Source organism: Dendrobates tinctorius, unplaced genomic scaffold, assembly GCF_039654945.1.
Source record: "Dendrobates tinctorius isolate UK_male_01 unplaced genomic scaffold, ASM3965494v1 ptg000004l, whole genome shotgun sequence".
Taxonomy (NCBI): domain Eukaryota; kingdom Metazoa; phylum Chordata; class Amphibia; order Anura; family Dendrobatidae; genus Dendrobates; species Dendrobates tinctorius.
Genome location: NW_027361672.1, coordinates 46,291,437 through 46,313,805, shown reverse-complemented (window position 1 = coordinate 46,313,805; position 22,369 = coordinate 46,291,437). Strand labels below are relative to the sequence as shown.

Here is a 22,369-nt window from a genome sequence, read left to right as displayed (position 1 = left end):
CCAGTGTCCTATACCTATGTAACCTATGTATGTCCTGTACCTATGTAACCTGCAGTTCAGATCACGCAGTATGTACTGTACAGATACGTGGAAACATCAACTTATGCTCAATAGGAGAAATAGGCAACTTCAAATCACTCCTATAAAAATCCTGGGCTCACACATAAAGATTATGGCCCTAAATCAGACAGTTAAAGAAATATCACCATTTGCTCCAGCCCTTTACATGCACAGCAATATGGATTCCTGCTTTCCATAACCGTTTCTAGGGTCTGTCCGGTGAGTAGACCTCACAGTAGCAATACCATTACCTACCTATTCTGCGTAATGTAATTATGATCATTCTAATGATTCCCAGCTATACAAGCAAGACTAATTTTAGGATCACACAAATGCATCAGGTAGAACATGGGGTAGCCAAAAAGGAGTAGCCTGAAATATGGAATAAGGCTTGGGCTTTATAGTGATTTGTGACCAGTGACAGCGCAATAACACTGCCAGGGCGCAGGTAATGATCCAGAATGGGGTTACATTGCCACCCATAAGTGACTGTGACTGCAACCCACAAGTGAACGTGACCCAAGTGATTGTGACACACAAGTGACTGTGACTGCAATCCACAAGTAACTGTGACCCACAAGTGACTGTGACTCACATGGGACTGTTACTGCAAGCTACAAGTCACAGTGACCCACAAGTAAGTGTGACTGCAACCCAGAAGTGACTGTGACTGCAATTTACAAGTGACTGTGCCCCATAAATGATTGTGACTGCAACCTGCAAGTGACAGTGACCCACAAGTGACTGTGACTGCAATGAACAAGTGACAGTCACCCACAAGTGTCTGTGACTACCGCTGACAAATATCTGCGTCAGGAACCCACAAATGACTGTGACCCACAAGTGTCTGTGACTCACGTTAGCGCTGACCTTCTCTTCTATGGACAATTATCCTTACAGATGATCTGAAATGCCTAGAGGGGCTTCATCAGAGAAAATACCTCTACAGTCCAATCCCTATACTTCCTGGAATTTCCTCTGATGAAGCCCCCTTCAGACTGTTTGGACTCTGGAGGAATGACACTCAGTGGAAGAAATGAGGACACAATTCACATGTGAGCTTGTTTCTCATCCATGGTAGCGGCTCACTCACAGTTTTGCCTAAGATCACTGCATAAAGAATCATATCTGATCTTTCTCCAAGAGACAATTCTCCCAATCATCCAGGACCAATCTGGTGCTGAACATTGCTTCTTCCAGCATGATCGAACAACACGTCACAAGGCAAAAGTGATAAGTAAATGGCTCAGTGAACAAAATATTGACATTATTGGTCCATGGCAAGGAAACTCTTCAGATCTCAATCCTGAAAAAAGGGGGTGGACAAACAAAAATACAGAAATTGTGATAAACTCCAGGCACTGATTAGGCCAGAATGGCTTGTCATCACTGAGGACTTGGCCCAGAAGCTGATCTCCAAATACAGGGCGAACTGTGGAAGTGTTGAAAATAGAAGGTCAACACCAAATATTGAGTCTCTGTTTGTTTTGTTGATAAATGTATCAAGTTTTATACAAAGTATGAATTCTCATAATTGCATATCAGTCACCAGATAAATATCTGACTTAAAGATCTAGAACAGGGGTGGGGAACCTCAGGCCCCAGGGCCATTTACGGCCCTTAGTGACCTTTTATCCGGCCCCCGGGGAGATTCTCAGGGACTGCAGTGCTTTGGCAGGGAGTTGTATTTTGGCTACCACCAGCTCCTTAATTTCTTCTTGCTCTGTGAGCACACACACGCAGTGTTCACTACTGAACACTGAAGGGTATGCAATGAAAGATTACGTCCTAACATCAGTGCCAGAGTCAGGATGTACTTTGTGGGCGGAGTGTGTACGGCCCCGAAGGATGGTATAAATATCCAAATGGCCCTTGGCAGAAAAAAGATTCCTCACCCCTGATCTAGAAACACTGAAGCAGCCGACCGAGTGTCCTTCTCACAACTTTTGGCCCCGGTTGGAGGTAGATTGGATACCAGACTTAGCGCAGAATGGTTCCCACGGTCCGGTCCGTCACTGGCCCCGGTAATCTCTGGCTGCTAGATAGGAACCCTAAAACCGGTCCCACGTTTCATCATCCGCGACTCTTTAGCTTAGCAGGTCCTGGTGCAACGTTAAATGTGCGTCACATCGCAACGTTGAGGTTGCGCCAGGCAAATCCAAAGAAGAGTCGTGGCTGATGGGAGGTTAGAGGGGGTTCCCGGACCCCCTGGCCGGTGGCCACAGACTGCTGGGGAGCTGGATGGATTCGCACCATCTCTACTGGATGCCATTGTAGCAAACTCTCAGCTGCAATCAGTTAGTTCCATACCGTCTAGGTAAGCAAGAATGAGCCCACTCATTGGCAGCAAGCGGAGATATTGCGAAGACACTTTTTTTCCATAAAACGTGACCCTTGGAGCAGAAAACTAGATTCCACGTAATTTGCCGCACAATACATCGGGATTATAAGGCTGTGTGCACACGCTGCGGATTTTGCTGCGGTTCCGCAGCGGTTTTGGCCGCTGCGGACTCGCAGCAGTTTTTGCTGCGGTGTACAGTACCATGATTCCCTATGGGAATCAAAAAACGCAGTGCAGACGGTGCGGAATTTTCCGCGCGGATTATCTGCGGTTTTCAATCCGCAGAAAGAATTGACATGTCAATTCTTTCTGCGGATTCTCCTGCGGTTTGCCATCTCCTCCATTGAGGAGATGAAAAACCGCAGGGCAAAACCGCAGAGCAATCCGCAGGTAAAACCGCAGGTCTTTTGACCTGCGGTTTCACCTGCGGATTTTACAAAATCCCACATAATCCGCAGCGTGTGCACACAGCCTAAAATCCCATTGATGGCGCGGATCTCACATCCTTGTGCGGATTTCCCTGTCGCCCTATTCATGCGGCAATGTGTGAACACGGCCCTGGGGTCCAGCCCTCTGCCCAGCCACCTAGGGAGACATGGCACCCACCTTCCAGCAGCGAGGACTGCGCCAGCTCCCCCCGGTCCTCCGGGAAGGACTCCAGCAGCCTCCTGAACAGCCGCCCCAGGTCCGAGTAACTCCGGTGGAGGTAGAGGATGTTCCTGTCCGACCACTCGGTCCGGATCTCGAAGAATTCCTCCTCGTCCCCTTTGCGGTTGATGATGAGCCTCCTGATGCCGTTCACCCAGCAATCCTTCACAAACATGTTCACCAGGGAGGTGCCCTCAAACACGGCCGATGCCATCCCCTGCCCACATCCCAGCCCGAGGGCACGACGTGGCAGCCCTGATGTGGCCGCAGGAACTAGATCGCGGCGCTCGGTCCCCGGATCACTTGCACACAGGACATACGTGACCAACTTGTCAGCACATCCCGGCAGATCCGCGGTGAGGGGGCGCCGTCCTCCCCGAGCCGCTAGGTCCCGACATTCCGCCTCAGTCGTCACAGGGATGCCGGCGCTGCTGTCGGGGCAGGGGCGATGGCAGGCTACGTGTAACTTGCTGTCTCCCACCCCCGGCTGTGAGCTGCTGTCACCGGACCTCCCTCCGCCCTCAGTGCAGCGCTGCCAGGAAGACGCGGGACGAGGAACTTTGTGAGGAGGAGAGAGGGCTGAGCGCTGTGTGAGGAGGAATGCCGGCTCTGCTTCTCTCCTCATGTCACATGCCATCACCGCCCTCTGCACCCCCCCAAATCTGCAGCCACAGAGATGCGACTATGGCTGCATCACACAGAGCTCATGTCATCTCCTCAGACATAACGGCTCGCCCTGCCTGGCCACAGGAGCGTCTAAGAGATGGTCTCCCCACTGCCAGCCATGGCTTCCCTCACATGAGGTGGTAATTACTACCTGAGGACGTGAAGAGATAGAATTGATATTACAAGTATAGTAAGTTTCTTACTGTTTCTCTTATTCATTCTCGTCCGGACTATTGTAATTCTCTACATATCGGTCTACATAGCTGCCAAACTCTCCCCCCTCCAATCTGTCTTGAATGCTGCAGCCAGGATCATATTCCTCACCAACCATTACACTGATGCCTCTACCTTGTGCCAGTCATTACACTGGCTACCCATCCACTCCAGAATTCAGTATAAACCTATTACCCTCACCCACAAAGCCCTCCATGGCTCAGCACCACCCTACATCTCCCTTGTTTCAGTATACCACCCTACCCGTGCCCTACGTTCTGCTAATGATCTGAGGTTAACATCCTCAATAATCAGAACCTCCCACTCCGGTCTCCAAGACTTTTCCCGTGCTGCACCTATTTTTGAAATGCACTACCCAGGTTAATTCGATTAATCCCTAATCCCCACAGTTTTAAGGTCTCCAGCAGATGACTTCAGAGCGGTTACCCCTCTGTTCAGGCGCATCTCTGGCACTCCTGACTTCGGGTGCAGTGCGCCTGACAGGTGCAAGATAGAAAACCGCCTACAATATCTAATTATCTCAATTTCTGGTCTCTAAAAGTAATCAGTGACCGTCACAGGGATGTATTAAAAAATCAGATGCAAACAAAACCTCACTCAATAACCATAAAAGTAATAAAACAAAAAGTACGCAAATTTCACAACTATCGACAAATAGTCTCCAGTTTTCAGGACCTAACTATTACTAAACATTAAAATTAGGAAAAAAACATAATTGTAGGGCACTTAGTCATATTCACTGAGATTCAGATGTTAAAAGTTCAGAAAAAAAATTGTCAGAGAGAAAAGCAAGGTTGGCATCATATTATCAGATCATATCAGCGATAATTATTACGTGCTCAGGCCATTCCTAAGAAAACCCTCTTATTTGTACAAAATATCCACAAACTTTACATTATTCATTTATAAAACGAGGAAAATAAACAATTGTGATGAAAAAACCCAGAAAGTATGAACCATCAACAGTGAGAATCTTCAGGCGCAATGAGCCTGAGAGGCTCCGGAGGTCGCACCTGCCCCCGCAAAGATGGCGGTAAAGCTGAGTGAGGGGGTGTTGTTGTGAGTTCATTTTTCCCTTCACCAGTGAGGTCTGATGAACTCCCTCTTCTGGTGAAGGAAGGTAGTGAGGCTGATTACCAAACAGCTGAGCAGGTAGATGATGAATGGGTCACAGGAACTGATGACTGGATATAAGGCAGCCGACGCCCTGCTGCCTTGTTGGTGGATTGTCCTGCTGGATTCTTGGAGACCAGTCTGATTTCTACTTCTCAAAGCTAAGTTTTGCTCTGCCTTTTGTACACTTTAGTTCTGGTTTGGTTTGCCTTGTTTTTTGGAGTTCAGTCATCCCCGGCCGGGGGTGAGCTGAATTTCATTTTTGTCTCTGATCTGTTGATCTCTGGCTCTGTCTTCAGAATATACCTGAGTGCTGATATAGTCTTTTTGAAGCCTACCGACTGCAGGGCCTGTTTTTCCTATCAGTCTGTTGGTTCATTTTTGGATAGGGTTTTTGCGGATTCCAGACAGCAGCTTTTCTATCCTGTCCTATTTAGTTAGCTTGGGCCCCATCATTTGCTCAACCTATCTTTCTATCTGTGTTAGTGTTTTTCATCTTGCTTCACAGTCATTATATGTTTGGGGCTGCCTATTGCTTTGGGGTCTGCTCTGGGGCAGTTTAGATTTCCCCTTTCTGTCTTTAGGCTAATTTAGTTCTCCGGCTGTGATTGAGGGGTCTAGGGCACCGTAGGAACCCCCCCACGGCTACTGCTAGTTGTTGTGGATAGGTTCAGGGGTCTGCAATCTGATAGCTTCCAACTTCTCTGGTTTTCTGGACTTAGCTATTGTTTTGTTTTTTCCTCCTTCGGTGACTCATCCATAACAGGGTGTCAAGTAGCATCTAAAGATAGGAAGGTACTGGGAGAGGAAAGGGAATCAAGAACAATGAGATAGGGGTTAACCTCACCATCGCTTGAGGTCCAACTGCTGGGACCCTCATTAATCCAGAGACTCAGGGCTCTGGAGCAGTGGTCGATAATGCGCAACACCACTCCATTCATTCAAATGATAGTGCCGAAGACCAGCCAAGCGCTACATACGGCAATTTGACAAAATGATCTTTAGGATATTCCTTCAACAAAAGATCTTTAATCTGACTTTCGTCTGAAAAAAGTCAGATGTAGCCCAAGTCATTTCAATCGATGAAGGTCTTTGTTTAGTTCTTAAAGGGAATCTGTCACCCCATTTTTCACCTATCAGCTGCCGGCACTGCCATCAGGGGCTTATCTACAGCATTCTGTAATGCTGTAGATAAGCCCCCGATGTAACCTGAAAGATAAAAAAAAGGAGTTATACTATACTCACCGGGGGGGGCGGGAGGTCCGGTGTTGGTCCGATGGGTGTTGCAGTCCGGCACCTCCCATCTTCTAACGGTGACGTCTTCTTATACTGCAGTGCGCAGGCGCCAGACCTCTCCCGGCGCCTGCGCACTGCAGGACTCTGCTATTCCCTCAACAGGGCAGAGCAGTGCGCCTGCGCAGGAGCCACGACAGAAGAAGGGGGCGTCACCGTGGAGACCCCTGTCTCCTCCCCTCCTGTGACCTCATCACAGGTCCTGTGCGCACAGCACAGAGCACTGAGAGCAGCCATGTATGTGGAGTGTGGCTCTGCGGGTGGAGGTCGGTGCTGGAGGCTCCATTATTCTCTATGTGGAGTACGGCTCTGCGGGTGGAGGTCGGTGCTGGAGGCCCCATTATTCTCTATGTGGAGTACGGCTCTGCGGGTGGAGGTCGGTGCTGGAGGCTCCATTATTCTCTATATGGAGTGCGGCTCTGCGGGTGGAGGTCGGTGCTGGAGGCTCCATTATTCTCTATGTGGAGTTCCGCTCTGTGGGTGGAGGTCGGTGCTGGAGGCTCCATTATTCTCTATGTGGAGTGCGGCTCTGCGGGTGGAGGTCGGTGCCGGAGGCCCCATTATTCTCTATGTGGAGTGCGGCTCTGCGGGTGGAGGTCGGTGCTGGAGGCCCCATTATTCTCTATGTGGAGTGCGGCTCTGCGGGTGGAGGTCGGTGCCGGAGGCCCCATTATTCTCTATGTGGAGTGCGGCTCTGCGGGTGGAGGTCAGTGCTGGAGGCCCCATTATTCTCTATGTGGAGTGCGGGTGGAGGTCGGTGCCGGAGGCTCCATTATTCTCTATGTGGAGTGCGGCTCTGCAGGTGGAGGTCGGTGCTGGAGGCCCCATTATTCTCTATGTGGAGTGCGGCTCTGCGGGTGGAGGTCGGTGCTGGAGGCTCCATTATTCTCTATGTGGAGTGCGGCTCTGCGGGTGGAGGTCGGTGCTGGAGGCCCCATTATTCTCTATGTAGAGTGCGGCTCTGCGGGTGGAGGTCGGTGCTGGAGGCCCCATTATTCTCTATGTAGAGTGTGGCTCTGCGGGTGGAGGTCGGTGCTGGAGGCCCCATTATTCTCTATGTAGAGTGTGGCTCTACGATTCGTGACCCCCGTCACGTGACGAGGGGGACCCACAGAGTCTGAACTGCCCCGGGCCCTGGCTACCCTTAATCCACCCCTGTGCGAGAGACACACGAGAATCGTGCGAGTCTCTCCCAAGTGAGTATGAGCCCAAATGCTAAATATAAACTGATGGCAAAGCTGATCCCAATGATCACCGGACCAGTGACCAACATTGTCATCAGTTTTGTCTGACTCATGACATAAAACAGCTTGTCTGGGAACCCAGCCCACGACCTCGCTCAGACTTCTGTGAATCACATACGTGTTCAAGTGTTTTTCACGGAAAGAACGCCTACTCATAATAGTCTATGTGGCTTTTCACATGTCTGTGTCCGAGCAGTCACTAAAAAATATACAGAAATGAACGTTTTTGCTCAGGAACTTGAATCGAAATCACCCATACAAGTCAATGGGTCTGAAAAATCATTGGCGGCGCACATTGTCATCCGTGTGCTGTCCATTGTAGATTTGCAATTTATTCATTTTTTCTGACACACAAACCAAGCACTGATGAAAATCTGATCCAAAACACTGACAAAATTCAGACTTTTTTTGTGCACCAAAAAAATCACTGATATGAATGATGCTTAAATATGACCCCTCTATAGTGCCAGCCTAGAGTGCTGAAGGATTGCGGATCTGGAGCTTACTGTTTCCTAGGCTACAAAATTGTACTGTATCCCCACAAATTGGATGTTTTGTGGCTATGTTTGCCATCCGATTTTTTTTTCACACACTTCCGATTTCGGAACATGCTGCCATTTTTTTCCACAGATAAAAAAAAATCATCAGCAGCACTGCTCCATTAAATAACATAGGTCCGATAAAAAATTGGATAGCACTTGTCTGATTTATACAGCGGTATGAGAGAGCCCTTAGAAAAATAATTTTATGTATGCGTAAAAGTGATGCAGTAATTCTAATTCTGCATGTATGAACTTCAGCAGCATAGAGAAAGAACCAAAGTCCCAATATATCAAAAAGCATTTCAGTATATACATATTAAAAATATAACATATACATGTGGCGCCCCTGAGGGTTCAGTCGCCACAGAGGTACTGCACCTCCTCCTGAGGTGTGGTACCCCACCATTCAGGTAAGGTGGAGACACCTGACCACGCTCCAACACCTGCATCCCACACAACATAGTAGTGTAGCAAAGCACCCTTTGATGGCTCCCTGCTTGGAACACAAAGCGTGCTGGGAGGCGGGTGGAGTTTAGTCTGCACTAAAAGAGCGGGAAGGGTTTAGGATTTAGTCTGTCTGACAGAGTCAGAGGAGGAGAGAAGATCCCCTGAGTGGGATGGATGAAGGAAGTGCTGCAGCCGACCTCAGTGACCTGGGTCCGCTGGCACAGGAAAGGAACTTTGATAGAAAGCCTGACTCTCCATAGGAAGGAAAGGATTAGTACGGAACGTGAGGAGAAGAAGAGAACTAAGGATTAGGGTTAGAGGAGAACCCTTCCCAAGTTCTAAGCGCAAGGCCGGGATCCGGTCCCCGAGGTTGTATGGATACTAATGGTCCTGCAGCAGACACCGGAGGAATAGAAGTTGTCACCACTTTATTCCCACACCAGACTTGGGGGCACAACAGCAACGTAAGAGAGCCGGGACTAGGTAGTAAGGAGTCCCCGAAGCAGGCTACAGCTGTCTGCCGTACCAGTAGAGTTCATAGGAACATCTGACAGGAGGAACTCCAGTGTAACTCAGTACTGTGAGTACTTCACTAACGGCGCTAAGAGGGAGACGTTCAGAAAAGGCACATATGTTGGCGGAGTGTTGGAAAGGAGTACTTCATCTTGCCTGGAAGTTGGCTGAGCTCCTGACCCGGAGAACATGACATGGATGCGGGCTCTTGTGCCACAACAGACTGTGAGTAAAGCTTTGGAACTACATGCCCTGGTGTCCTCCACTTATTCCTGCGTCAACCTGCCCGGCACTGCTACATCCCCTGCGCCCGACACTACACCATCTAAGTGTCACTTCACCAACTCTGCCCTGGGACTGAAGCCCTGCCTGTGGAGGGCTATAACATCATTGCTGCACCACACCATCTGTCCCAGAGGATCTGTCTGCAGCGTCGGCTTAACACCTTCATTGCCGAACACCACCGGTGGAGTCACGACTCATTCATTCTAATCATCAAAAGCACACTGAACATTCCCCCTTTTACAATGGGCGCCAGGGGCCGGGTCCCAGCTGCCGTGACATCTCCCATTGAAGCTCATCGGGTCCGGTACCGAGTACCCCACGGCCCTGGGAGAGCGACCCAACTTGGCGCCACGAACAGGATGACAAAGCCTGGTGCCACCGAGTTCTGTGTGCCTAAGATTTATTGGACTTAAACATTGCTGAAAATGTGCAGGATAACCAAATTAATAGACTGTAAAATGGACTCTAAAAATGTCCGCTGGCGCGGAGAAGAAGGGCATGACAATATGGGTGGTCCTAAGAAAAGACCGCAAACTGTCCTGGGGCTCCCCTGCCTGAACTTCTATGCAACTGCAACATGGCCCACCCCCCGAGGGGTTCGTATACTGGCCTGGTATGGAGGAGTAGGAAGAAGATGCTGCCCTCAGAAGGAGGAGCGAGGGCCGGTGGCGGGAAAAGAGTCTAGACAGGAAGAAGGAAGAGAAAACGCCATGATGGAAGAAGGGAGGCCCGAAGAGCGCAAGGAGGTTGAGCTGAACTTCCCCGGCGCATTGGCTGAAGGCTCCGATCCGACTTCCACAATGGACCGCCAGCAGCTGGAGGCTGAGATAGCCAAGCTGACACACCGTCTACGGAGGCAGGAGGCGCTCTGGATAATTAACTGGCAGCACGCCCGGGAGGGGCCTACACCATCGGTACCTCCATGTCCGGTACCCTCACCATTGGTATCCGCTATCGCTGCTGTCACACCAGTACCTTCACCCGCGGTACCTGCCGCCGCTGCACAAGACTTCTCGCAGGCAGCACCTGTGAAACCTACGGCCGTTGCTGCACCATTGGCAGCGCCTGTTTCCACCTGCACACTGCCATTACCGCAGAGCGTGGCCTGTCGGGAGGAGCTCTCAGAAGACCTGGGAGCCGGAGCAGAGGAAGCTGAGCCCCAACCTGGACCTGATGCGTCTGCACAGGTCTCACCGGAGACCCCTGTGGACCCGGAGCAGCCATCTGCTCCACCGCCGCCTCCGACAACAAAATGGACTATTCTGGTGGATGTTCCTGCCGTTGATTGCCGTTCTAACCCTGCACCGGAGCAACGCCAGAAGGCCCCAGGTACGTCCGCTGTCCCTACACCTGGGAAGGCCTCGGGGTGTGTAGCTGCTGCAGCGTCCGGACAGGTCGTGCTGGGCCTTGTCTGGGACCGGGACGCTGAACCCTGGGGGTAAACACCTGAACCCCGAGCGGTAGTACCTCAGGCAGCAATCCACCCAGCTGCCACCATCTCGTCCTATGTGAACCCACAAGCTGGAAGAGGATGTTCACAAGTTCTTCCCTGGAAGCAGCCCAAGTCATCAGCTTCCAGTACCCCAGGAGGGGACCACCAACATTAAAGAGCATACCAAAAACTAACTCTGTTACCCAGGAGGGTTTCTATTTTTGTTGTCATGCTGTTTCCCTGTTGATTCCAGTTTTGATTCCAGTTTTGTTGCCCAGTTTTATTGGCAGCGTTTTTCTTACTGAACTGTGGAGATCATGGACACTGAATGATCCAGAACTTTAATATATATAGTTGCACCTCTTTAGGTGCCCTCTCTTGGTTTTACATAGCCCTTTTTGGAATAAGGACTACCTCACTTGGAGCATGGCTCCCACCAAAAGGACACTGCCAGAGATCCCGGCTAGGAGCGGTGTCCAGCACTTACAAGAATTATTGAAGTTTTGATGTGAAGTATTTTATAATGTGCCTTTTTGCAAGTCTTAATAGTTAGAGAACAGCTTTTATATAGAATCTAGTTAATAGCAATGACTAGTAGGAATGTTTTAATAAAGAGATGAAGGATTTGAATAAAGATAAAGATTTGAAAAATGCAGGTTTCGAACCAGGCATCAGCGGTTGTCACTTAAGGTTAATAATAGAAAGTAGAAAATGTGAAAGAGGAGATGAAGAAATATGTTAATGAAATACTTGAAATAGCACTTTGAATTAGGAACTGTAGTAAGACATAGATAGTTAGTTAAAATGTTTGTAACGTTCAAGACTCAGTGCCTCCCACATTGGGAAGTTTAGATAAGAACTGTTTATTTAGCATTACAAAATTTTGTATGTTCCTGTATTTGTCCATCTTTGCTTCTTTTACAGCCCGCGGACGTGCTGTGTTTAATGGGGGGTATGTGGCGCCCCTGAGGGTTCAGTCGCCACAGAGGTACTGCACCTCCTCCTGAGGTGTGGTACCCCACCATTCAGGTAAGGTGGAGACACCTGACCACGCTCCAACACCTGCATCCCACACAACATAGTGTAGCAAAGCACCCTTTGGTGTTTCCCTGCTTGGAACACGAAGTGTGCTGGGAGGCGGGAGGAGTTTAGTCTGCACTAAAAGAGCGGGAAGGGTTTAGGATTTAGTCAGTCTGACAGAGTCAGAGGAGGAGAGAAGATCCCCTGAGTGGGATGGATAAAGGAAGTGCTGCAGCCGACCTCAGTGACCTGGGTCCGCTGGCACAGGAAAGGAACTTTGATAGAAAGCCTGACTCTCCATAAGAAGGAAAGGATTAATACGGAACGTGAGAAGAAGAGAACTAAGGATTAGGGTTAGAGGAGAACCCTTCCCAAGTTCTAAGCGCAAGGCCGGGGTCCGGTCCCCGAGGTTGTATGGATACTAATGGTCCTGCAGCAGACACCGGAGGAATAGAAGTTGTCACCACTTTATTCCCACACCAGACATGGGGGCACAACAGCAACGTAAGAGAGCCGGGACTAGGTAGTAAGGAGTCCCCGAAGCAGGCTACAGCTGTCTGTCGTACAAGTAGAGTTCATAGGAACATCTGACAAGAGGAACTCCAGTGTAACTCAGTACTGTGAGTACTTCACTAAAGGCGCTAAGAGGGAGACGTTCAGAAAAGGCACATATGTTGGCGGAGTGTTGGAAAGGAGTACTTCATCTTGCCTGGAAGTTGGCTGAGCTCCTGACCCGGAGGACACGGCACGGATGCGGGCTCTTGTGTCACAACAGACTGTGAGTAAAGCTTTGGAACTACATGCCCTGGTGTCCTCCACTTATTCCTGCGTCAACCTGCCCGGCACTGCTACATCCCCTGCGCCCGACACTACACCATCTAAGTGTCACTTCACCTACTCTGCCCTGGGACTAAAGCCCTGCCTGTGGAGGGCTATAACATCATTGCTGCACCACACCATCTGTCCCAGAGGATCTGTCTGCAGCGTTGGCTTAACACCTTCATTGCCGAACACCACAGGTGGCGTCACGATTCATTCTAATCATCATAAGCACACTGAACATTTCCCCTTTTACAATGGGCGCCCAGCACCACGGGCCGGGTGCCAGCTGCCGTGACATCTTCCATTGAAGCTCATCGGGCCCGGTACCAAGTACCCTACGGCCCTAGGAGGGCGACACATACAGTACATATTATACAAAGAATAATATAAAGAAACTCTACAGAGGATGAAAGTGAGAAAGACCGGCTAATAGTATAAATAGGAATAAAGTAGCACAAAGGCTTCTGTATAATATTGTTACTGAGCCCCGTAACAATACCTGCTGAAACCCCCGAAATGTCTTTACACGACCTCAGCTTTCTCAACTCTGTATCTAAACTCAATAATAGTGCTTAAAAGTGAATATTTGTGACACTTGTGACAACAGCCGGATCCTCTGCTTGTGCCAGGATGGCCATGTTTCTATATATCACACTTCTGCATCTGGAAGCAATATGGTTGGAGCAGATCTGCACCCCACGTGTTCTACAGTTGTGCATTCTGTCCATGAATGAACCCAGCTCAAAAGGGCAGAAACACTCTATGGCCCCAGGGAGCACATAGGAGGTGAACATCTGGAATCGCTTTTTCCTTTTCTTTTTATTACGGATAGGTGCCGGAAACCAATCTCCCCAGCAAAGCATGGAGAAAGAGGGAAGCACATATGAAAGTCAAAGCGTCCTTCCTGAAAGTTTTGGCATTCATTGATGGCTTATATAATTAGACTACACAATAAATGTGGTCCACCTTACATTGAAGGATTTCTGCTGCAGATCCTCTCTGACACTTGTCTGATACGACTGCACTTTATTAGATGATGAGTGTTCATGATTTACCCACAAGAAATAATTACATGTGCTGTGCCGACACAAGGACATTTGATTATTTTCTATATGCTTATATCTATTTTGTGCATCATTTCACACACAGTAGGTTTATTGAATACTAGATGGTGGCCCGATTCTATCGCATCAGGTATTCTAGAGTCTCTGTTAAAATAAAAAATAGTGATATACTCACCTTCCGACGGCCCCCGGACTCTTTTTCTCCTCTCACCACGCTCCCTGCATCTTCCGGTCCCAGTAATGCTTAGCGCGAAACACCACTGATGACGTTGCGCTCTCGCGAGAGTGACGTCATCTCCGGCCCTTCTCGCTAAGCATTATTGGGACCGGAAGATGCCGGAAGCGTGGTGAGAGGAGGGACAGAGTCCGGGGGTCGTCGGAAGGTGAGTATATAGCTATTTTTTATTTTAACAGACTCTAGAATACCCGATGCGATAGAATTGGGCCACCATCTAGTGTATTATACTCCTGTTACAGCCAGAGCTGCAGTCACTGTTCTGCTGTTACCTAATGTATTGTACTCCAGTTACACCCAGAGCTGCAGTCACTGTTCTGCTCTTACCTAATGTATTATACTCCTGTTACAGCCAGAGTTGCAGTCACTGTTCAGATCTTACCAAATGTATTGTACTCAAGTTACAACCAGAGCTGCTGTCACTGTTCTGCTGTTATCTAATGTATTGTACTCCAGTTAATCCCAGAGCTGCAGTCACTGTTCTGCTTTTACCTAATGTATTATTCTCCAGTTACTCCCAGAGCTGCAGTCACTGTTTTGCTGTTACCTATTGTACTCCTGTTACACCCAGAGCTGCAGTCACTGTTCTGCTGTTACCTAATGTAGTGTACTCCAGTTACACCCAGATCTGCTGTCACTGTTCTGCTGTTATCTAATGTATTGTACTCCAGTTACTTCCAGAGCTGCAGTCACTGTTCTGCTTTTACCTAATGTATTGTAGTCCAGTTACACCCAGAGCTGCAATCATTCTGCTCTTACCTAATGTATTATACTCCTGTTACAGCCAGAGCTGCAGTCACTATTCAGATCTTACCTATGTATTGTACTCCAGTTACACCCAGAGCTGCATTCACTTTTCTGCTGTCACCTAAAGTTTCACCCAGAGCTGCAGTCACTGGTCTACTGTTACCTAATTACCTAATGTATTGTACTCCAGAATATGTACAGGACTGTGCCTGTGTAATGAGTGACGCAGCAGTGATGCCTTTAACGGCTGTAATGTGCCTGTACAATAAGCAATGCGGCCGTGTTGCCATGACGACTAAGCAACTGTCGCTGATTGGTCGTAGCAGTTAGGCAGCGACCAATCAGCGAGGTGGGATTTCCATTACAGACAGACAGAGACAGACAGAATTAGACAATTATATAGTAGACTAGATGGTGGCCCAATTCTATCGCATCAGGTATTCTAGAGTCTCTGTTAAAATAAAAAATAGTTATATACTCACCTTCCGACTCCCCCTGGACTCTCTCTCCTCTCCATGCATCTTCCGGTCCCAGTAATGCTTTGCGCAAAACACCGCTGATGACGTCGCACTCACATGATAGTGACGTCATCTCCGGCCCTTCTCGCTAAGCATTACTGGGACCGGAAGATGCCGGGAGCGTGGTGAGAGGTGGGACAGAGTCCGGGAGCCGTTGGAAGGTGAGTATATAACTATTTTTTATTTTAACAGAGACTCTAGAATACCCGATGCGATAGAATTGGGCCACCATCTAGTGTATTATACTCCTGTTACAGCCAGAGCTGGTGTCAATGTTCTGCTGTTACCTAATGTATTGTACTCCAGTTACACCCAGAGCTGCAGTCACTGTTCTGCTTTTTCCTAATGTATTGTAGTCCAGTTACACCCAGAGCTGCAGTCACCGTTCTGCTCTTACCTAATGTATTATACTCCTGTTACAGCCAGAGCTTCAGTTACTGTTCAGATCTTACCAAATGTATTGTACTCAAGTTACACCCAGAGCTGCAGTCACTGTTCTGCTCTTACCTAATGTATTGTACGCAAGTTACACCCAGAGCTGCAGTCACTGCTCTGCTGTTACCTAATGTACTCATGATACACCCAGAGCTGCAGTCACTGTTCTGCTGTTACCTAATGTATTGTACTCCAGTTACTCCCAGAGCTGCAGTCACTGTTCTGCTTTTACCTAATGTATTGTAGTCCAGTTACACCCAGAGCTGCAGTCACCGTTCTGCTCTTACCTAATGTATTATACTCCTGTTACACCCAGAGCTGAAGTCACCGTTCTGCTCTTACCTAATGTATTATACTCCTGTTACAGCCAGAGCTGCAGTCACTGTTCAGATCTTACCAAATGTATTGTACTCAAGTTACACCCAGAGCTGCAGTCACTGTTCTGCTCTTACCTAATGTATTGTACACAAGTTACACCAAGAGCTGCAGTCACTGTTCTGCTGTTACCTAATGTACTCATGATACACCCAGAGCTGCAGTCACTGTTCTGCTGTTACCTAATGTATTGTACTCCAGTTACACCCAGATCTGCAGTCACTGTTCTGCTGTTACCTAAGGTATTGTACTCCAGTTACACCCAGAGCTGCAGTCACTGTTCTGCTGTTACCTAATGTAGTGTACTCCAGTTACAGCCAGAGATGCTGTCACTGTTCTGATGTTACCTAATGTAGTGTACTCCAGTTACACCCAGAGCTACAGTCACTTTTCTGCTGTTACCTAATGTATTGTACGCAAGTTACACCCAGAGCTGCAGTCACTGTTCTGCTGTTACCTAATGTAGTGTACTCCAGTTACAGCCAGAGATGCTGTCACTGTTCTGCGTTATCTAATGCATTGTACTCCAGTTACTCCCAGAGCTGCAGTCACTGTTCTGCTTTTACCTAATGTATTGTACTCCAGTTACACCCAGAGCTGCAGTCACCGTTCTGCTCTTACCTAATGTATTGTACTCCAGAATATGCAAAGGACTGTGCCTGTGTAATGAGCGATGCAGCAGTGATGCCTTTAACAGCTGTAATGTGCCTGTACAATAAGCAATGCAGCCGTTTTGCCGTGATGACTAAGCAACTATCGCTGATTGGTCGCAGCAGTTAGGCCGCGACCAATCAGCAGGGCGGGATTTCCATTACAGACAGACAGAATTAGACAATTATATAGTAGATTTGCCTTTACTCACAATATATTTTTATCTTCATTCTATTAATTGTGATTTTCACAAGAAAAAGTGAGATGCTGATCGATTGCAGCCTTAACTTTCCGTCAGAGCAGAAGAAACAGTGTTCCAGTGGTCATGAGCCCCCCCGTTTGGAAGAGTAGGTCAGAAGCCAGCAGGGAAGTCAGCAGCAAAATGGAAGGATGGGTACTGATCCGTTATTTTTACTTTTGCACTATCCACTGGTTACCCTTCAGGAGCCTTTAATAGAAAACAGGTAGCCTTCATTTTAATGTGAGGATAGGCATCTTGACGACTTTTAGTATTTTGATTGTGCTGACAGTTTCTGTGAACAATGACTTCCTCACAGGCCTGCAGGGTGAAGCTTTACTCACTATGTTGCTGAAGCGACGGCCGGGGGACCACCACAATGCAGGGAGACTACAGTACACAAGATAAGGCGCAAACAACCAGGGGTTAATTTATTTACAGGTAAGGAATGCAGTGTTTAGGAAAATGCAGAAACAGGGGTATGCTATGGAAACAGACAATTTACAAGGATAATATTCTCTAGCTGGGCCGTCAAACAGCATGGAGCACTAACTATCACAGCTCAGTGCATTTATCCAACTGGCAAGCCAACACAGTAAAGTAATGCATGATGCTACACTAACTATAACCTATCTGGCCTTTGGTAACCTGGCTACCATGCTCTATCTATTGCAGCCTATCCTAAACCCTAGCATGTGCACAGAAGAGGTTAACACTCACAGTAGTGTTGGTATCTCATTCCATTCCTGGGGGCCTGCAGCTTTGCAAGATGGCGCGCACTTCTTCCTGGAAGCTCTGTGCAACGTGGTCTTTTCCTTGTGTGCAGGTCCATTGATGCTCCTAGAAACGGTGGATTACCTCCTCTTGATTCCTTTCTTGTCTTTTCTTCGTGGCTCCTCACGGCAACATAGGAAAGCCACCTTGTTTTCCACAGAAGAGTTTACAAAGTCTTTCCTTCACAGCTCAGGCACATATCGTTCCTGCAGAAATCTCAGCTCTTTCCTCACACAGAAAAGCAGCCCCTCCCCTCTCCAGTGCTAGCAGAAGAGACCAAAACAGTCTTTACAGCAGGGAAGTGCAGAATGTCCCACTGCTCTAACCAAGGGGGTGCTGTCTCTTAAAGTGGAAGCTTGTCTCTACGGTCCATAGCAACGCCACCCCCTTACATTGCTGCCAAATCATAAAAAATGGCTGCACAATAATCAAATGGAATGCTGTGCTATTTCTTGTAGCAAAATGAGGGAAATCATGTTGGAATTCCAATGGATCCATCGTGGGTCATGGGCATCAGTTGAACACCATTGGTGTCCATTAGTGATAAGCGAACGCGCTTGGATAATGTCTTATCCAAGCATGCTCGGGTGTTATCCAAGCATCTGGGAGTGCTCGTATATTATGTTCGAGTCCCTGTGGCTGCATGATTTTTGGCTGTTAGAAAGCCTGAACACATGCGGGTATTCCCTAACAAACAGGCAATCTCCACACGTGTTGAGGCTGTCTAACAGCCGGAAATCATGCAGCCACAGGCACACGAACATAATATATGACCACTCCCAGATGCTCGGATAACACCCGAGCATGCTTGGATAAGACATTATCCGAGCAGGTTGCTCATCACTAGTGTCTGTCCTATAACCAATGCAGCGGTCAGTTTCATTGTTCTACTCCTTTGAACAACATAATTGGTTGGCGTAAATTTAGGCCGGGTTCACTTTATGTTTTACTGTCATGACAGTGTCTCTGTCCAGAATTATGTCTGAAGCTCTGAAATACTGGATTCAGGCGTATGCGTTGACAGAGCCATTGACTGTCATGAAGCAGATACTGTTGCTGTGTGCTCTCTAGGACATCATTATCGTCCGTATCCTTAGTTGACCCTGAATTGGAGCCCGCCTCAATTAGGCGAATACTACCAAAAATCATGTCCAGCACCGTATATAGTGAAACTACAGGAAGGATCCGGCGCTCTGAAGTGAGTATAGTGAAAAAAAATGAGACTTTTATAACAGTGGTCCTTATAGATATTGTGTATCATGCGTGACATTTCGGTCAGTAAAGACCTTTATCTAACATACACGTGTCAGGCCATAGAATGTTGGAGAAGATAAAAAGAAGGCAGAGCCCATACATACTAAGTCTCATTTTTTCACTATACTCACTTCAGAGTGCCGGATTCTTCTTATAGCTTCTATATTACCGATTGGGATCCTCTCCAGGCACCTGATCTTGTATTTCCTCTCTAACGAGAGTATATAGTGATTCTGTCTGCATCATTACAATAAATGGCCCCATCAGCATATGCGCCCAAATCCCGTTTTTCAGGGCTTCAGATGTATGCCCTGGTGAAGCCACTGACGTTATGTGAACACAGCATAAACCTTAGGCCACGTTCACACGTTCAGCATTTGGTCAGTTTTTTTACATCAGTATTTGTAAGCCAAAGCCATGAGTGGGTGAGAAATGTAGAAGTGGTGACGTGTTTCTATTATTCTTTTCCTCTGATTTTTCCACTATATACAAATAGATGTCGGAGTACGTCCATAAGTACTTAGACATACCTGCTACACCACACAAGGCTATTGTTATTAGCCCTCAGATTGCCCACTACATTCAGCTATGATGGATGCCGAGACATCCATGTGAATTCACTCTGACATCTATTTGTATTTCCCAATCTCTTCAGTACGAAATTGACGAAGGTCAGGTGTGACCGAAATGTTTTGCTGTACTACACCACATGGACTAAATAAAAGTTCCTTTCTTTTTGCATCTAAGTTGAGTGCCAGGTTCTTTTTGAGTTATCACATTATGGTTTGGGAACATACCTAGGCACCTTCCTCAGTAGTGCACACAGTATTTGTCTTCATTTGTTTAGACTTTACTGGTTAGTTTACAGGGGGTACCCAGAAAAAAATTGACATAGAAGTCCCCCTATAAAATCTAACCAGCAAAGGCTAGGGAGATAGCTGTGGGCTAATATTAATAGCTTGGGAAGGGGCCATGAATATTGTCTCCCTCCCAGACTAAAAACATCAGCTCTCAGCCACACCAGAAAAGGCGCATCTATAAGATGCGCCAAATCTGGTGCCTAGCCTTGCTCGTCCCACTTGCCCTGTAGTGGTGGCAAGTGGGGTTCATATTTGTGCGGTTGATGTCACCTTTGTACTGTCAGGTGACATCAAGCCCACAGGTTAGTAATGGAGAGATGTTTTTAAGACGTCTATCCAATAGTAACCCCATAGTGATATTGTATTAAAACACACCCAGAATAAAGTCCTTTATTTGAAATAATGACACAGACGCCTTTATTGAATCTTAATTAAACCATACTCACAGAACGCTTAATCCACTGACGCCAAGGTATCCTGCAACAAAAATAAAATAATAAACAACAATATTCCTCTGTCCGCAGAGAAGATAATCCATAATGTCCCATGACGATCCTGATGACTTTGAGAGCAGTCACTGTTGTGACTGTTCTCAAAGACATCCGGTGATACACTGGAGGTAATCGCTCCCGCAGTGTATCACTGAGCTGCCGTGAGATAGTTCTCATGCAGCAGTAGTGCTGTAAGTAAGAGCACCAGAGCTGATCAGCTGATGAACTCCGGTGAACTTTCTCACAGCAGCTCAGTGATACACTAACAGGAGGTAATCGCTCCCACAGTATCGCCGGTGGCCGGGTAGAGCAGTCAGAGGAGACAAGGGCATCTAGGATTTGGTGTGGATGAGTACAATTTTTTTTTATTTTTATTTGAATATGTATGTTATTGTATTACTTTTTTTTTTTTTTAACTGTGAGCACATGCACTGGCAGATGAGACTACGTCTCCCATCAGCGGCACCTGCTGTCACTGTTATCAGTGATAGCTGGACTTCAATGGAGTAGAACATCTCAAGGAGGATCACAAGGAAATGGACAGGATGTGACTTAAATATGAGTGTCTGAGCAAAGGGTCTGAATACGTACAGTGGGGCAAAAAAGTATTTAGTCAGTCAGCAATAGTGCAAATTCCACCACTTAAAAAGATGAGAGGCGTCTGTAATTTACATCATAGGTAGACCTCAACTATGGGAGACAAACTGAGAAAAAAAAATACAGAAAATCACATTGTCTGTTTTTTTTTCATTTTATTTGCATATTATGGTGGAAAATAAGTATTTGGTCAGAAACAAAATTTCATCTCGATACTTTGTGATATAGCCTTTGTTGGCAATGACAGAGGTCAAACGTTTTCTGTAAGTCTTCACAAGGTTGCCACTGTTGTTGGTATGTTGGCCCATTCCTCCATGCAGATCTCCTCTAGAGCAGTGATGTTTTTGGCTTTTCGCTTGGCAACACGGACTTTCAACTCCCTCCAAAGGTTTTCTATAGGGTTGAGATCTGGAGACTGGCTAGGCCACTCCAGGACCTTGAAATGCTTCTTACGAAGCCACTCCTTCGTTGCCCTGGCGGTGTGCTTTGGATCATTGTCATGTTGAAAGACCCAGCCACGTTTCATCATCAATGCCCTTGCTGATGGAAGGAGGTTTGCACTCAAAATCTCACGATACATGGCCCCATTCATTCTTTCATGTACCCGGAACAGTCGTCCTGGCCCCTTTGCAGAGAAACAGCCCCAAAGCATGATGTTTCCACCACCATGCTTTACAGTAGGTATGGTGTTTGATGGATGCAACTCAGTATTCTTTTTCCTCCAAACACGACAAGTTGTGTTTCTACCAAACAGTTCCAGTTTGGTTTCATCAGACCATAGGACATTCTCCCAAAACTCCTCTGGATCATCCAAATGCTCTCTAGCAAACTTCAGACGGGCCCGGACATGTACAGGCTTAAGCAGTGGGACACGTCTGGCACTGCAGGATCTGAGTCCATGGTGGCGTAGTGTGTTACTTATGGTAGGCTTGTTACATTGGTCCCAGCTCTCTGCAGTTCATTCACTAGGTCCCCCCGCGTGGTTCTGTGATTTTTGCTCACCGTTCTTGTGATCATTCTGACCCCACGGGGTGGGATTTTGCGTGGAGCACCAGATCGAGGGAGATTATCAGTGGTCTTGTATGTCTTCCATTTTCTAATTATTGCTCCCACAGTTGATTTCTTCACTCCAAGCTGGTTGGCTATTGCAGATTCAGTCTTCCCAGCCTGGTGCAGGGCTACAATTTTGTTTCTGGTGTCCTTTGACAGCTCTTTGGTCTTCACCATAGTGGAGTTTGGAGTCAGACTGTTTGAGGGTGTGCACAGGTGTCTTTTTATACTGATAACAAGTTTAAACAGGTGCCATTACTACAGGTAATGAGTGGAGGAAAGAGGAGACTCTTAAAGAAGAAGTTACAGGTCTGTGAGAGCCAGAAATCTTGATTGCTTGTTTCTGACCAAATACTTATTTTCCACCATAATATGCAAATAAAATGAAAAAAAAACAGACAATGTGATTTTCTGGATTTT

The 22,369-nt window shown here is 47.4% G+C and overlaps 1 protein-coding gene across 2 annotated transcripts in view; it reads right to left on the bottom strand.

Moving 5' to 3' along the window:
* The window catches only part of PXDC1 (PX domain containing 1), a 70,619-nt gene extending 66,954 nt beyond the window's left edge, over nucleotides 1-3,665 (bottom strand). Inside the window, exon 1 of one of the 2 annotated variants that reach the window (XM_073567588.1) lies at nucleotides 3,008-3,665. In XM_073567588.1, coding sequence (XP_073423689.1) covers nucleotides 3,008-3,263 — 256 coding nt within the window. In that variant the 5' untranslated portion in view covers nucleotides 3,264-3,665. The remainder of the gene's footprint in view (nucleotides 1-3,007) is intronic. The other variant, XM_073567595.1, reaches the window with a different exon arrangement.
* Nucleotides 3,666-22,369: the final 18,704 nt, after the last annotated feature.